Source organism: Plectropomus leopardus, chromosome 12, assembly GCF_008729295.1.
Source record: "Plectropomus leopardus isolate mb chromosome 12, YSFRI_Pleo_2.0, whole genome shotgun sequence".
NCBI classification, from domain to species: domain Eukaryota; kingdom Metazoa; phylum Chordata; class Actinopteri; order Perciformes; family Serranidae; genus Plectropomus; species Plectropomus leopardus.
In genome coordinates, this window is record NC_056474.1 from 9061839 (window position 1) to 9079016 (window position 17178).

Genomic DNA, 17178 nt, shown 5'->3' on the forward strand with positions numbered 1-17178 from the left:
CAGGGATTTGTTCTCCCCAAACTCGAATACTTTGACCTTTTATGGCAACGATATTGTCCACAGGACACTCAAAAATATAATTAAACTTTAAACCTACCTTTTTTTAGAGAGAGAGAGAGAGAGAAAGAGAAACCAAATGTGCCATATAGCAATGTTAACAAAAGTGAGACATAAAAGGTATATCCGCTTGGCCCATGCTACAGCTTTCCAACAAGTATTATGAAACAAGGCCGCTATTTTTCTGTAAACCTGCTGACAAACAAACCCGACAAAGTGAAACCATCCTCCTTAAACAGAGAAAAAAACGTACCCCAACTACTCTCATCAAGTACTTGCTGTGTTGGAAATGTTCTCATATAAAAGCAAAACAACACATCTAGTTTGATGGCTATAAGTGATTCACCTTCATAACAAAGCATTGTTAGCTTTAAAGATCGCCTGACCTTCATGCTTTATTCCATAGATCAAGAAGGCCATGATGTGTCTTCAGTGAATACACAAAAAATACGTATAACATCTTTTTAAAAATATGATAAAATTTGCTTTCTCTTTATTGATTATGTTGACTGATTATATTCAACATTATTCCATTTCCAGCAGCCTGATTGCAAATGTTCCTCTGAAGCAGATATTTTAATCTATTTCTGTTTTATGTGCCAAAAACATATTTGACTTTTCTTCCTTTTTTTGTGTTGTTTGTACATTAGTTTTGTTTAAGTGAATTTACATGAGTATACATTAGTATGCTATTTTGTCTCTGACATAAATGAACAAGCTGTGAGTTATTGCCAGCTATCTCTCTGTTTGTCATTGTCTGTATTGTTAATATTGTTTTTGTGAAATAGATTAAATGTGTAAAAAAAAAGTCTTGACAGAAAAATGACAAAACTTGAGAAGCCAGATGAGGTCCACTGAGATTAAAAAAAGGTTAATGCTCTAAATGAGACCTTTGATTTGAGTTTTATTAAAGCACATAAAGCAGAAACACAAACCTGATGACAGAATAAGATCATCAATATTTGTAAATTAATACAGCTAATTATTTGTTACTTTTTAAAACTCTTCTTTAGAGTGCCACTGGTTCAGTCTGGCACTTTTTGACATCACGATTCAACAAACACATGGCTGCACTTGTGATTCGGGGGGTGCAATCAAAGCCTCAGCTCCTCCCAAACAAACAAGGCTATCTATGTTTTTCCTTCCTGTTCATCTATCTCTCCACCTGGCAGTGAGGTGCCATCGACGCGGACTGACAGCCTCTGCATTCATGAGCACATCATCATCTGCCCTCCTCAAAAAGAATTAGCCCTTCATCAGTCAAACCTCACAAAACCCACCGAGCTCAAGTTTTATCAGGACAGGACATTTTGTTTTGAATCTTGGAAATCAATATGGATTGTTTGTTTTGTAAATAATTAAAAAAATAAGTTTTAAATTTGACTAAATCTGTGGTTTATTTGAGCTTTTTTTTTTTTTTTACATCATTACAGCTCACAATTTAGATGTTTAACTTACTGGTGAACTCATTGTTAATTAATTAAGTGATTTCACCTTATTTTTCCTCTAAATGTCTCAGCGTTCAGTCATTTCATCAGTATATTTCTGTGAAGTTATCCTTCACTGTCAGCTCCTAGTGACTCCCTCCTTCCTTTCAGTGGCTCTATAGATTTTCTCCAAGTGATAAATTGGACACGGGGAGCCGCTGAGGTGTGACCAGGTGCCAAAGGAGTATAGCCTTTTCTGTCTTTAATGGGCCTAATTATGCTTTAGACCTTTAGAGCTGTTTGGATGAGTTCTAATGACATGTTGTGGGATGTCAAGTCATCAATAGAGAAAGTGTTAAACTCTGTTGAAATTATATAAAGTAGCTCTCTGACTCCACAAACACATAAAATAAAGCAGTCACGTTTCACAGCCCCAAAGTTGCATCAGTGTTTGTATATTTTTCCCTTCCTCTCTTTTGATTGAGGAAATGCATGGATCCTATCCCATCCATCACCTCCACCTCCACCCCTCCCCTCACTCTCCAAACACTGAAGCGGCTAACGGTTCATTTCTAGCCCATTCTCTCCTGTGGCACCGAGGTGGGCAGAAAACTTTTGCAGCTGACTTTGCGTCGCATAACCACTTAACGCAGATTGTGCAGTTTTTCTATCTCTGAAAAGTCTCGCGGAGTGGAAAGTGGAGATGAATCAGTCGGACGGATACCGCAGCGCGTAAAAGTTGTGGATGCTTACTTTTGCGCGTAAACATTTAAAGGACTATTTTATCTCCAAAAGTTGCGGTATAAAACAAGAGCAGGTGAAATTCTTCCCTCTGCAAAAATATCGCCCACAAGCAGGCTGGAAGACCATCCGCTCCGGAGAACACAGCGAGTCCGCAGAGCGCAGATGATCGCAACTGGTGTCTGTGGCGTCGCGCTGATGCTGGTGTTGGTGGTTCTGATACCGGTCGTGGTGAACACCGCCGGGACTCCTGCGCGTTACGAGATGCTCGGCTCCTGTCAAATGGTGTGCGACTCCCACGGGACCGCGACCACAGCAACAGCAAAGGCGACCAACCCGATCAAAGACAACCGTTTGGTTCAGTCGCTTCCAACGTTCATCCAAGGTCCCCAAGGAGAGCCAGGGCGCGTCGGGAGGATGGGTCCGAGGGGTCCGGTTGGCGAGCCCGGGCCACCTGGACCTGCTGGTCCTCCCGGGGACAGAGGGGCGCCGGGCCCCCCGGGTCCACCCGGAGCAAATGGGCCCAACGGTGCTATCAGCGCTGCCACTTACAACACAATCCCAAAGATTGCGTTTTATGCAGGACTGAAGAAGCAGCACGAAGGATATGAAGTGTTGAAATTCGACGACGTGGTCACAAATCTGGGCAATCACTATGACCCGTCTTCGGGGAAATTCACCTGCTCAATACCGGGGATCTACTTCTTTGTTTACCATGTGCTGATGCGAGGCGGAGATGGAACCAGCATGTGGGCTGACCTCTGCAAAAACAACCAGGTAGGACGCCTCATCAAATAATTATGAAACAGTCTTTTTATTTGTTTTTGGCTTTTATCGGTTACGAATGAAAGACATCATTTGTTTGAACAAATTCGCACTTTTTGCATTTTATGCACAACTTTTACGCACGGATACCCCAAGATTATTACAGAACATTTAAAAATTTAAAAAAAATGAAAGGAGCTCTCCGCGGTGCTGACTTCAAAATAAAAGCACGTTTCATCAGCAGGGATATCATTTTTCTCTTCCAGGTGAGAGCCAGTGCCATCGCCCAGGACGCCGACCAGAACTACGACTACGCCAGCAACAGCGTTGTCCTGCACCTCGAGCCTGGGGACGAGATTTACATCAAGCTGGACGGCGGAAAGGCGCACGGGGGCAACAACAACAAGTACAGCACCTTCTCCGGCTTCATGTTGTACGCTGATTGAAACAGATTCACTGAAAGGGGAAAAAACTCTGCTCTGCATATAGCTTGCTTCACTGCTCATGCTCGATTCAATGTCAGTTGGATCATTAGAGGAAGAGCTCACTATTTCCATATTGTAATTCAAAAAGATGTGGAGGACGTCGTGCTGAAAATAGAAGCTGCAAAAGTGAAGAGCTCACTGTAATTACAGAATCATGATTTTTAAAGTGTACAGTGAATTGTACACCTGTCAGATTGATTAGTGTCGCTATTGCACCCTGAATGAAATGTTTAGCTTCCCAAATTATGTTCGCTGATATGTCAAACATACTGTACATGCTGCTGAGTGAAAGAGATCAGTGTATTGACCTTTATCACTTTATTATAGACGCTAAAATTATACTCACATAATCATCACAGTGTTGTTAGTCCACATGTGTGCTTTATTTTTCAAAAATATTTGACATTTTGGGTGAAAATGTTTAAAGCTGTAGTGATGCATGATGATGATGATTATAAAAATATGAGATTTTAACCCTGTGCAGCGTGAAAACACTTTAAAGTATGTGTAAAGGGCCATTCTGATGTTCATACTGATGCACTGTCACAAAATGATCATTGTAACTCATTTCTCCTTGTCTAAATATGACAGCTGGTCAGGGCAACAGGGTGGTCTGTTGGTTTAGTCACCACCACCAAACTGGACAGTCACACTGACAGAAACGTTTCCTCGGCGTGCATCAATCTGCCTGCTGATTGTTAAGACTGTCGGCTAATGTGTAAAATATCATGTAAGATTAAAATCCTCTGGCTCACTTTGTAATCCTCTCCAGAAGATTAATCAAAGTTAGAGAGCTTTTTTTTTCACGGCACACAGTCACTCGTGGCGATCACGCCATTGATCATGTGGTGAAGTCACCCTGTGAGGCCACCTGTTCCCAGATGAGAGGAGAACATGTCCTTCATCCAGTCAGCCTCCCATAGACACCCAGACACCCACTGAGGGGCAACAGGACAACTCATCTAACACAGCCGCATTGTGTCGCGAGCAGAGCGGCATACTGATTACTGAATACGCTCATTATTTTCATCCCAGAAAACATGCTTGCGGAAACTAACAAATACACAGACAGCAACAATGTTGACATTGAAAAATCAATTAGCACCATAACTGTCAGCACCATTGTAGTAAACACCTCTAGAGGAGGGACAATATTTGTTTTGGATTTCTGCAGACAAGAAAAAGCTTCTATTTTTTTTTGGGTGACAAAAACAAGACTGCAAATGAGAGGCACTGTGATCCTGAGAGGCTCCTTCATATTATTTGCGCACAATGTGAATTATGTATAATCACAAAAATGAAATCCAGTTTTAATTGATGAGGGCCTCTGTAAGAAGTCTTTCAGCTGCATTAAACAGCAGCACAGTTACAAAACATTTTGCTGTGCTGAAACATTTACAAATATTAGAGACAAACTGATACACAAACACTCAGCTCATTGGTTTAAGCATCCAAAAACACTTTAAGATATGTGTTTGGACTCTTGATTACTGCAAAAATCCTAAAGTATTCATTGAAGATAAAATAATGGGTGCATCGAAACGCCTTCCACGTGTTCCTCTCTTTGCTTTATTTGAAGGTCAGCCAGCGTTTGGGGTTTTCGATGAGTATCTTATCCACCTGGTGCTGCAAGATGCCTCTCGTCAGCATCTTTGGCACAATGTTCTTCAGGATGTGAGAATAGCCATGGCCGCCATACTTGGTGAGACGGTTCTTGGTGTGGATGTCGTGCGCAACCAGTATCTTGTCCTCGTAGCCCTCCTTCACGAGGAACGCCAAACTGTGCGAGAACAAAGAAACAGAGAAAAACGAGGGGCCTTAAACACAACACAGCTGATAGTTTTTGTTAAAAAACACACTGTTGTTGGCCCGTCTGCCTTCACGTCTTGTTAAAGTGGTTTCTTGCATTTGTGGACCAACATGTAGCCGGCCATTCATCACTCATGTTGACAAACACTCCTCCCTCCGCTGCAGTGGGGGATTAGTGTCTCGCAGTTTGTGTGAAAACACCTTGGGGCACGTTCTTCTCTGCACAAACATCAGTATTAATGAACATAAGGCATTTTGGACATTGAGGTCACATTAACCCTCTGAAACCTGGATTGACATCACTTTTCTTGTGCCTTTCACAGGTTTTCAAACCTTTTAAACCCTGAGCAAACTGGTTTGAAGTCTTTTGAAAATGTGGGAAAAAAAGGCAACGAGCAACTTGGCAAGAAATGTCTCACAAATTCCAAGAAATGAGTAAATTTAGAAATGCTGGGGAAAATGTTATGAGTGTGAAAGATTATTTTACAGAATTATTATAATTTTTAAGCACTTTTGCAGGTCATTACCTTTTTTTATTTGAATTTTTACTTACTTGTTTTTTTATGCTAATTTCCAGGTATTTTTTGTACTTTTTTACTTATTTCTTGCCAAAGTTGGGTCATTTCTTCTCCATTAGCTCAGTACTTTCTTCCTGTTTTTATTTCTATTTTTTAAGAAATCTATCCAATTTGCCCAGGTTTCACACTTGTGTTCACTCATGACACATTTCAGCACTGAAAAGACAAGTTTAATTCGTGTAACAGTGTTACTCACGTCTTGACTCTCTGGCTGTCACTGGGCATGTCCACCTCCTGGTTGTACGGGTAGTTCAGCATCTCTGTTCCAAACAGATCGTACTCCAGGTAACTCCCAAGCTTTGCAAACTCAAGCAGCTCCCCCTCATCAAATATAGTCCTGCAGAAAGACCCAAAAAGTTATTGAAACTGCAGTAATACTTCTGTGATACTCTACTTATTCTTTGCAAAGGGGTGCAAAGCGTCCCTCTGAACATTTTCTAATTCACGATCAAAATAAATTCATGTACACCTGGACATATATAAATCCTAGAAACACTCTTATGCACAGCAAACATCCAAAAGTTGAAAACAAGAAATCCCTTTATTATACATACAAAAAATTATTAATGTTTGCTCATGAACTGGCCCCTGGCCTCCTGTCATTTTGTAAAAGGGGCCCCCAGGCAAAGTAAGCTGACTTTCTCTGAGCTCCATCCTGCATTTCAAAAGACAAAGTTTACACTGTTTCTTTCTTCAGCTTGTTTTTTTTTCTAAAGAGTTGAATAACATTTTCAAAAAGAGAGAAATTCAATGCAGTTGAAAAAATACCAGCAATCAGAACAGCAGGGGCTAAAATATTTTGTTGTGAAAAGCAGATAAAAAAATTTAAACGTCATTTGTGGAATGACGAGCTGTGCTTTCCTCCTTTTGAGTAAAGGAGGTAAGATTAGTGTTACTGTTTACAGGCTATTCTCACCTGTCCAGGTGTGACATGACAGTTTTGCTGATGTCGCCACCCGCCTCCTGAAGTATCCGGACGACTTCAGCTGGGGCGGCAGGATTCCTACCAGGATGGATGATGACGGGGCATCCGAGCTGAGCCTGAGCGCGGGCCGTGGCCCTCAGCACCTTCGTCTCGCTCTCGGTGATTGGCCAGCCGGTGCCAATCTCTCCGATTACGCCACAGCGGATGTCGGTGCCATCTGCACCATGAAGCACCTCGCTGACAATAATATCTGTGAGCTGACGGACAGGAAACTCTTTAAGCAAGCCACTGATATAGAAGGCCTTTAAAGTGACTCTGTTCCTTTAACAGACTTAATGAGCAACTCGGAAAGAAACGCCCCACAAATTGCAAAAAACAAGCAGATTTAGAAAAACATTTTTAAAAAGCTAGGGAAAATATGGGGGAACCATATTTTTAAGTATCATAATTAAATATTCAAAATTATTTTACAGAATTTATTAACAATTTTTAAACACTTTTTAAGTCATTTCCTTGTTACTTTTATTTTTTTAAACTTTCCCATATTGTTCTTGTTGTGCTATTTTTATGTGATTTTTTTTTTTTTTTTACTAATTTCTTACTAATATTTTGATCATATCTTAACTTGTTCATTGCCTTCTTCTCATGTTTTTGAAATAAATCAAAACAATTTCTTTCAAAGAGTTAAAGGAAAGTCATTACCAAGTAGTGATTTGAACACATTGGAGTAAGAAATCTTTGTGTTTTGACAAACTCCCAACACACACACATGTTGGTTAGGTTCCCACAAGTCCAAATCCTTTTTAGACTTGCTGTCATGAGTGCACATGCCAGGTTTTGGGCAAACAGTGTGCTGCTACACTCACCTTCTCCACACTCATCCTCTTGGTTTCCTCCGTGTGGGTGCAGTCCACGTAGTACCCTGCTCCCGCGATCACGTGGACCCCGGTGTCCTTGGCCAGCTGCTTGAGGGCGGGCAGGTCCCGGTCAATACCTGTGGTGGTGTTCTCCACTATCGTGCCCCCGCCGGCCTTTCTGTAGGCCAGCAGCTCGTCTCGCACGGCGGCGGTCTCCTGCTGCAGCAGCAGGTTCTCGTGGCAGCTGTACGGGTTCTGTCTCAGCCAGTGCATATGCTGCATCTGGAACGGGTTCTCCGCCACCGCGTCATCACCCGGAGGAGGGGGGAAGTAGCAGCACTCAAAGCTCATGGTCAGGTGCTCGTGGGTCATGGTGCGGCCCAGCTGGTCTGGCTCTACCAGACCCAGGACGGTCTGGACCTTTCCACTCAAATTTGACATCACTGATGTTCAGGGATTTTACAGCAACCTGGAAGCACACTTTTTTATTAATTTATCTATAAATGAGAGAAATATCAGATCTGGTAAAGTTTGGGCCTCATACAGAAAGTGATATATGCACACATGTTCTTTTATTTATGTCTGTATCCACAATGTCTTCCTATTTTGTTAGTACCCATTGATTTCTAGGATTCACCAACGTTTTATTCAAGTGCTGCACCTAAGTACAAATTTCAGGTACTATTACTTTACTTTACATGCTACTTCCTACTTTACTCCTCTACACATCAGAAATAAATGTACTTTCTACTCCACAACAGTTTTTAATAACTTATTTGTAAGATGGTAGTTAATTTACAAAATTCACATTTTTTGCACACAAACTATATGAAAATATAAAAGTGCAACTGAAATCATTTGTTGAGCGATCAGACATTAATTGGCTGCGTAGAGCACCCCAGAATGAAAAGTGAAACCCTGAAATCCGTATTTCAGCACCTCCAGGTTCCTTGTGTGAAAGTCAAAGGATGTTAATGCAACATTTGCCTACATTTTCTTGACTGTAGTAACATACTATTACCTAACATACAGTAACATCTGCTGCTGACAAGGCATTCGCAGCATTACAGATGTTTTCTTAAAGCTGGGTTTTTGGTTTTCCTGTAAAACCAGTGCTGACTCTGTAAAATTACATGTTTACTCCATTTAAACTTATTAGTATTTCACTTCTACAGAAATTCTCCTTCTTACAGGCTTTGTTGGTAACATATTTCCACTTTTTGGGCATGTGCCAGAGTGTTTGCACACAGCACAACACCTTAGTGTTTGGGGGGCGTTACCAATAGGTTACTTATTATCAAATGGTATTTATCATTCAGCACACCTGGTGAGGGAAGATCTGAAAGGTTAAGAGGGTTTGGTGCATCTGGGGCGACTTCTTTAATTTTTGTCTTCACAGAACATATAATAAACATTTTAGAGGCAGATCAGGCAGTCGACTGAGTTTGCAAAGACAAGCTCAGACAAGGCTGACTTCACAGTGCAGGAAAAGGACATTTGGACCGCAGAGTGCAAAACATGATCCTTGTTAAAATGCACCATAGCGACTATTTCTTCCCGTTTTACGCACTTTCTGTGTTTGCAAAACGCGAGTTATAACTGCAACATGACCTGGAGTGACGTTTTGTGCTACGGCAAAGTTAAATCGTCAAAATCTAATTTAAACAACATACAGGAAACTCGAAGCTGCAGCACGAGGTGGGTGGAAGTTTAAAAGTTTCTAAATCTAGAAATCTATCTGAACTTCCGACAGCCAGTTTGCTGACCTTGTTTTTGGTCCAAGGAGTCCACTTCCACCGTCGGCCGAAGACAGACAGCTACAGATTAACGGAGAGCAATGGGTGCTTTAAGGTAAAGGAAGCGCGAATCATCGCGAGAGATCGCGAGACTACAGCTCTTGCTGACTACAGAGTCCTCATTTGCCTCAATGTATCAAAGTTTATCATCGTTTATCTTTGCAATTATTTTCTCCAATGTATTTTTAATATGCTTAAAAATGATTAAATACATAAATTAAAAGGCTTATAGTTTGTTGGCAGACAAAAACTAAATCGTCTGAAGAGCATAAGTATGAAACATGCTGTTTGAAGCATTTTTAACTTTTTCATTCTTGCACAATTTAAAATACACAAAATGACAAAAATAACATAGTATACAGTGCAGGGATAGGAAAACAAAAAACAACAAAACAAATTATAATAAACAAAATTATAATAATAATAAAATGATTTTATGATGATAATATAATATTTCAAAAGCCATTAAAAGTACAAAAATGTGAAAGTGTAATGTTAAATTTAACTTCAATCAAAACAATAAATGTCACCCATTGTGAATGATAATTTATAGCTTTATTATAGCTTTAAATAATTTGTAAATAATTTACAAATACCGATGATTTATTAGCCATTCAAAAGAACAGACTGGTGGCTCAGATGAAAATAAATGGTTATAAATCACTATAAAAGGTAGCTATGTGATCAATAAAGGGTTGTTATTGATCCATCAAGTCTACAAATGTTAACAAATTGTTAAAAATAGACTTTATTTTGCAGAAGGTCAGAGGTCAAAAGTTCTGTCACTATCCAAATTTGTCATTATTAATGACTTGTTAAAGATCAGTAAATAATAATGAATGAGGCAACTGTAGTAGTAATGAGGCACTAAATTACCGAAGAAGAAGTGGGTATACTCTCCTATATATTCCAGTGTCCTATAGGTATATTGTAAAAGGCTAGAATAACAGGTGCCCTGTACACCTGTGTAAACCCTCCACTACACCACTGCTTATCAGAAACTACAGATTTCAGACCTGTAGGTACAAATCTCGTCTTCATTTGGGTAACATATTAACTGTGATCAGCTGTCATTTAAAACTGGGTGATATCATAGATTTTGGAGAACATGAGAAGATGATGCAGAGTTTGAGAGACAGACTGAGACTCGCTCTGTTTCTGTGCTCAGCAGATGGTCTCCACAGCAGCATTTGTTTTGCTGTTGCAGTGAACACACAAACATGTTCAGCGTTCATGTGCAAAGCTAGATGAATCTTCTTTTTGTCTTTAATGGCTGAGAAGTAGAAAATAAGCTCATGGCAATATGCAGTGACATTTTTTTGTATTTACCATGGCCAAAACTGTGGGCTCAGTGCTCCTCCATCCACATTCAGGCCCCTTTCGTTAGCTTAAGATGATTTTCTGTGAAATGAGGCAGTTATTTATTTGTCCCATCTAGATTACTGTCTCTCTGTTTCACCTGTTTTAGCAACATACCTAATTTTTGATCAGGTGCTCTAAAATGATCTCTGATCTTGACTTCTTCACTCTGGATCCTCATCAAATTTAAAAAGCAAAGTCAAAATTATTGTAATAACTTGCTCCACTAAAGGACATGAATGAATTACAAAGCAGGGCTACACAGATACAGGCTAAGGGGCTCAAAATGTCAGGGCCACCGTGGCCTTTACCTGCAAATTATCACATGAAGAGACACATACAGACCAGAAAAATACACAAAATGACCACAAAGAAACAAAAACTACATAGATGCAAAACTAACTACGAGGGGAAGTTAGGGGAAAATAACTTCAACGAAGACACAAAGCAACTACAAAGAGGCATAAACAATAACAAAGAAATACAAAACTGCAAAGAGACTAAAAGAGACTCACAGCAAAAGCAACAAAAACTATGAAAAAAGGAAAACAACCACAAAAAGACACAAAATGACTAGAAAAGTGACACAAAGCAACTACAAAAAGGCAAAATCATCTACAAAGAGATGCAAAACAGCTACAAGGAGACACAAAGAGACACACAACCACAAACACAAGACACAATGTAACTTTGAAGACACTCAAAATGGCAACAAGAGAAACAAAGCAAGTATGCAGAGACTCAAAATGACCACATAGAGACAAAGTGATGCAAAACCGCTGTCATGACACTCACAATGACTACAAAAAAGCCAATCAACTACAGAGAGACACAACAGAATTACAAAGACACCTGAAATAACCATAAAGACACACCAAGCAACTACAAAGAGACAAAAACTATCACAAAGAAACACAAAGCAGCTGCAAAGGGACACAAAGAGACTCACAAGACACAACAACTACAACATGGGGAAAACAACCAGAAAAAGCAATCACTACAAAGAAACACAATGTAACTACAGAGGCAAGACAATCTACAAAGAAATGCAAAACAACTGCAAAGAGACACAAAAAGATTCACAGCACAACTCAAGCTGATTACAAAAAGAGGGGAAACAACCACAAAGACATACAAAACAGCTACAAAGAGACTCAAAATGACCACAGAGAAAAACTAAACAACTACAAAGACACCCAAAATGACCTCAAACGGACACAAAACCACAGAGAGATGCATAACAACCACAAAAAAAAAGGCAAAACAACAATGCAAAGAGGCTAAACAAAGATAAAGTCTGTTTATCCTGCTCCTGTAGGGAAGACAGCGGAGCCTTTCCAATGTCTTTGCTCAGGGGCGTGTTGTCTCATAACCTCCCCATGCTGTGCTTTTGAAGTTTCGACTCCTGGATACTTTTAGTAAAAAGCAGATCAAAACCCATCATCATTATTTATCTAGATCTCATTATATTGTGTCTGTATTTTATGCTTTACCTTTGTCCTTTATTCTAAAGCAATTTGCGATGTCAAAGTTTCCTGCAAATAAACAATCTTACTTATTAAAGTTTGTAGACACAATGGCTTTAGGAATATGTACAATATGTAAACACAACTAAAAGTGAAAGTGTCTCTCCACAAAACAGGGCCTCAAGACAGGATTAAGTAACAGATCGCAAATTTCTGTCAAATAAAACTTGCAAACTAAAAGTAAAGCACCACTAATGTGTTAAAAACAACTAAGTAACACTACTGATAATAAGCTGAAAGACAAAATCAATATAGTCGGCCACTGTGACTGCAACAAACGAGGCAACAGGGAGCAAAAATAAATTTAACAAGTCAAAAATTATACAAAGTTTTTTTTTTTAAATAAATGAGTTTTTGGAGTGCTGTTACTCATAAGCCCCGAGTAGCGTCCCACTGCAGGGTTCCTCATTAGTGACAAGACAAGATTGTCCCCTCATTCGTCTGTATGGCGGACAGGTTTCAGACGGACACGACCACAGGGAGCTTCTGTAGGTGAGGGATGAATAAAACCCTCCTCTCATATGTGGACAGACCTCCCGAGACACAGCTCAGACATTAACATGACTTTGAGTTTGATGCATGGTCTGTGTAATATTCAATTCAATTCAATTCAATTCAATTCAATTCAATTCAACTCAATTCAACTCAATTCAGCTCAATTCAGCTCAATTTATTAGCTCACAAGACTTGATAAAAACAAGTAGATAATAACACAGATAACAAGAATTTTGCAGGAAAGGTTAATAAACCTGAAAGGGCTTAAAGTAAAAACCTTCCCTCTAGAATTTACAATCTATTCAAATTCTAGCAGTAATTCTCTCCTTAACATGACAATATAAAAAACAAACAAACAAACAAGTAATTATAATAATCATAAATGGAGCAGATGCGTATATATAACATATCAACACAGCTTATACATTAACTAGAGCACAGATGTTTTTTCATATTAGACTTAAATGAGAATAATGATGGACAATTTTTAATAAAGTGACGACTGTTAGTCCACAGTAATGGCCCTCTGTATTTCAGAGCATATTGTCCAAGAGATGTGCTGTAGATAAATGTCCTTCGCTTGTCTTTTTGGATATGAATGAATATCAGAGTTCATTAAAAAGAAGTTATTAAATACATCTGGTCAGCTGTGCTTCTGAAACACATTTATACATTAAAAAATGTTTAATATATATATTGATATTAAAAATGGACAGCAGATTTAATTTTTTGAATGTGTACTATGGAACTTTGTTATAATTTATGGCAGGTTTGTTTGTTTGTTTGGCCTGTTAAAATAAGAGCCATCAGATTGGATTTGGAAACGTATTAAATACATGCCTTTTATGCCCGATACTCACCATTGAACTCACTTTAAATATTATATTTTCTTTGTTCCTCTCTGTATTGATATATTTTAACATTCTTCTGCAAAAAACATTTCCAAATCAGGTCAGACAATGTTTGCAACTTACAGAGTCTGAATGTCACTGCGGCTGCAGAGGCCGCTTTAAGTTCGGCTGAGTGTTGTGGTCTGGTGCCCTCTGCAGACAGAGATGCGGCACTTCTTTTGTAGTTTTATATAGCAGAAAAATATCAGATAATTTCAGCCACCCTGATATAATCACTATGTTTTAGCATTTTTTCCATGACAGAAACCTAAATGATTATCAAAAAAGTTGCCAGTGAACTGTCAGCTGTTTTCGAATACTTTCTTTCCTTTCCTGTGAAAGAAAACAATTTATTTGGCTTTATTCTATTAGCTATTTATTTTTTGTCATGCTAGTTTTTTCAGCATCTCCATTTTTAGTCTAGCCTTCTCTTTAACATTGTTTTATTGTATCACATTAAGTGAACTTTATTGATAAAGAGCCTTTCAAAACTCAAGTGCTGCAGTACAGACAATAAGAAGGACACAGAAAGCAACCACCCATTACAGAACAAAAGGCTCACTCTAAAAAGAAATTATTTGTTTTAACTCAGAAAAGTTAGTGTGCAGTCTGCCTTAAAATTTTAAGTTGACTGAATCTGAGAAAACAAGTTGAGGTTATTTTGAACTGATTAAAGTTGCCTTCTCAAATTTAGTAAACTTAGAAATGTAAGGCAGCTGAGACACTCACCTTTAAAAAAATCTTTTAAAGTTAAAACAATAGTTATATGGCTATAAATAAAACTGAATTAAACATGAATAACTATAAAGTCAGTGGTTGACTGTGATGTTTTGCTGATGGTTTCTGGTCTTAATGCTGTTAGGCTGCCCACAGCTGTGATTATTGTGATTCAATGGGCATATTTGTTTCAAGAAACAGCTGCGAGACAATGAATTATGAGAACAATGAAACCGTGATGAATAGCAAACCTTTCCCGTAATAGCCACAGTGTCGAAATAGAAGCACATGTTTTCAAAGAACAGGAAAACAGACGAAAAAATGTGACAAATGTCACGCTTTAATTCCAGTTTTATACATTAAGAGGCAACTTCCTCTTTATTAACTCCCTGTGAACTGTGTAAAAATATTTTAAAAAACTCAAACATCAGCCACAACGATGAGGGAAGCAAGCTGTTTTGTTAAGAAGAAAAAAGTTTCATAAGCTTTTGACTTTATGTAAAGTTCAGAAAAAATACATTCTTTTCCAAAAATATGTGGCACCTGAACATCGAGCTTATGTGTGTTTGTCCTGTGAATCTGGCTGCTGAGATTTCAGATCTGATGCTCAGTGACAATCAGTGCAATCACATCTTCCTAAAAGTATTAGATGTGGCTGAAGTCAGAGCTCTCTGCAGGTCAGGTCAAGTTCTGCAACATCAAACCTCTCTGGATTTATTCATGGACCTCACTCGTGGTGCAAGCTAGGGGTATTGTGGCCCAACCCAAACTGCCACAAAATTGGACTGTTGCCTTAAACATTATTGTAGGCCAATATTCCCAAAAACTAGTGCAAAAAGCCCCAAACTTAACCACACAAAAGTATTCTCAGCAGGGATGCCCACACTTAATGGCCATATAGTATTTCATTAAAACAGTCCAGACAACATTATATTTACATCAGCCTGTGCTTTGTTTTCTTCATTTTAGAAATAAATATATGATAATAAACACAAACTGGAAGACTGACTTAAGTATAGGATCTTGAATATCATTAGTAGACTATTAAAACACAAACACACAAATGTGGGAACATTAAGGTTTTTGGACATGATTTTGAAAACTCTCGAATCAAAACAGACGTTAATCGATTATTCAGTTGCTCCAATTTTCTTTTCTGGAGCATTTTGCTGAATGGTTTTGATTTCTTTTCTTATTCTATGGAAAGTAATAAATCTGCAATATATCTATATACCTACTGTATCTCTCTCTCTCTCTCTCTCTCTCTCTCTCTCTATATATATATATATAATATATATATATATGTATGTATATATATATATATATATATATATGTATATATGTATATATATATATATATATATATATATATATATATATATATATACCAATAAAATAAAGCAACTATCACTAGATTAATCAATAATGAAACACAAATCAACTGTTAGCTGCAGCCCTAAAACAGATGAAATTAAGATGTTCCATTTCATTTGGGTCAGAATAAAACCATGACAACAATAATTTAATGACTATGAGAAGTAGATGTAGTAGTAGAGGTAATAATATTACTGCATTTAACTGTTTTCATTCATCATTCAGGAGCAACATCAGCATGTAGTAAACTACGATTTCTATACTTTATGTTTGCAAGAATGTGAATTCAGACATTCAGCCTATTTATTATATTTAGCTTTTTTCTACTGTCTACTGTTACTTTACTGTCTTGTTACTGATGTTTCTTGTTTGCACTGTCCCCTTTGCTGTAACAATGCAAATTTACCCACTGTGAGACCTGTAATTGATTATCTTGTCCAAAACGTCTAAAACTTTAAACAGATTGCAAAATTTAAAGGATTTCTCCAGTTGGAGGATAATCATAGAAATGAATAACAAAAAAACAAGTTTTTGTTGGTGTATGTAAGAGAGCAGAGCTGAAAGTAGGCTGTTAAATCTAACCTTGCTTGTGTGAAAGATGTCGTGCGAAGTGTCATGCGAATCACTTTTCCACGGGCCCACATGACAAGCCAACAGTCTGTTGGTCCTCTTCTATATAAACTTCAACCGCAGAAACATCCACACAGTCCTGTGAGAACTTCTCAACTTCATCATGGCTGTGAGGACTTTGGTTTTGGCCTGCGCTCTCTTTTTAGGAATGTGGATCGTCACAAATGGCGGACCAACTGAAACAACACACGCCTACTGCAAGATCGTCTGGTAAGAGTTCATGTAGTTGGTATTAAGTGTAAATCAGATTTTTTTAAACTTTAGCCAATGCTTTATGCAGTGTGAATTGGAGGATATATGCATGAAGATAAAATGAAAATAAGCCAAAAGAAGTTTATATAAATACAAGATAGATAAGCATCTACATATTTGACTTTTTCTGTTCCCAGGTTGCTTGGGTTGCCATGTGATCGTGTTAACGTGGCCATCGTGACTCAGATTAAAGCTATGGGCTCATACAAGGTAAAAAAGAGATATTTATATTTACACCGATCTATTTCATTCATGTAAACATACAATATCTATTTAATACTGATTTACAAAATACTTGAATTGTGGTTCTTATCCAGCTTGGCCCAGTGACGGCATCTCTAATTCAGGCCAACCACACCTCTGCAGTCGGCCAGATTGAGAGCGTTAACTTCACCATGGTCGGCACAGCGATGAGTCTGGGCTGCCATGTAGAGGTGAGTCAGATCCTTTTACATGTTAATTATCTTCAGCAAATTTATGTTAATTTGATGGCAA

The 17178-nt window shown here is 38.4% G+C and overlaps 2 protein-coding genes across 3 annotated transcripts; one reads left to right on the forward strand and one right to left on the reverse strand.

The window, feature by feature from the left end:
* The first annotated feature begins 2390 nt into the window (after positions 1-2390).
* On the forward strand, positions 2391-4559 carry c1ql3b (complement component 1, q subcomponent-like 3b). The gene is made up of 2 exons (XM_042498411.1): positions 2391-3002; positions 3257-4559. Exons 1-2 carry the CDS (start codon positions 2391-2393, stop codon positions 3434-3436), a joined length of 792 nt encoding a protein of 263 aa, XP_042354345.1. The 3' UTR covers positions 3437-4559.
* Positions 3831-9488, reverse strand: pter (phosphotriesterase related). Of its 2 annotated transcripts, none has more exons than XM_042498409.1 (5): positions 9411-9449; positions 7654-8141; positions 6779-7044; positions 6059-6199; positions 3831-5255 (listed from the first exon to the last, which is right to left on the reverse strand). In XM_042498409.1, exons 2-5 carry the CDS (start codon positions 8083-8085, stop codon positions 5045-5047), a joined length of 1050 nt encoding a protein of 349 aa, XP_042354343.1. In that variant the 5' UTR covers positions 8086-8141; positions 9411-9449; the 3' UTR covers positions 3831-5044. The 2 variants fall into 2 exon arrangements, with proteins under 2 accessions (XP_042354343.1, XP_042354344.1); XM_042498410.1 differs by having other exon boundaries at positions 3833-5255; positions 7654-8113; positions 9411-9488.
* Between the last annotated feature and the right edge of the window lie 7690 nt (positions 9489-17178).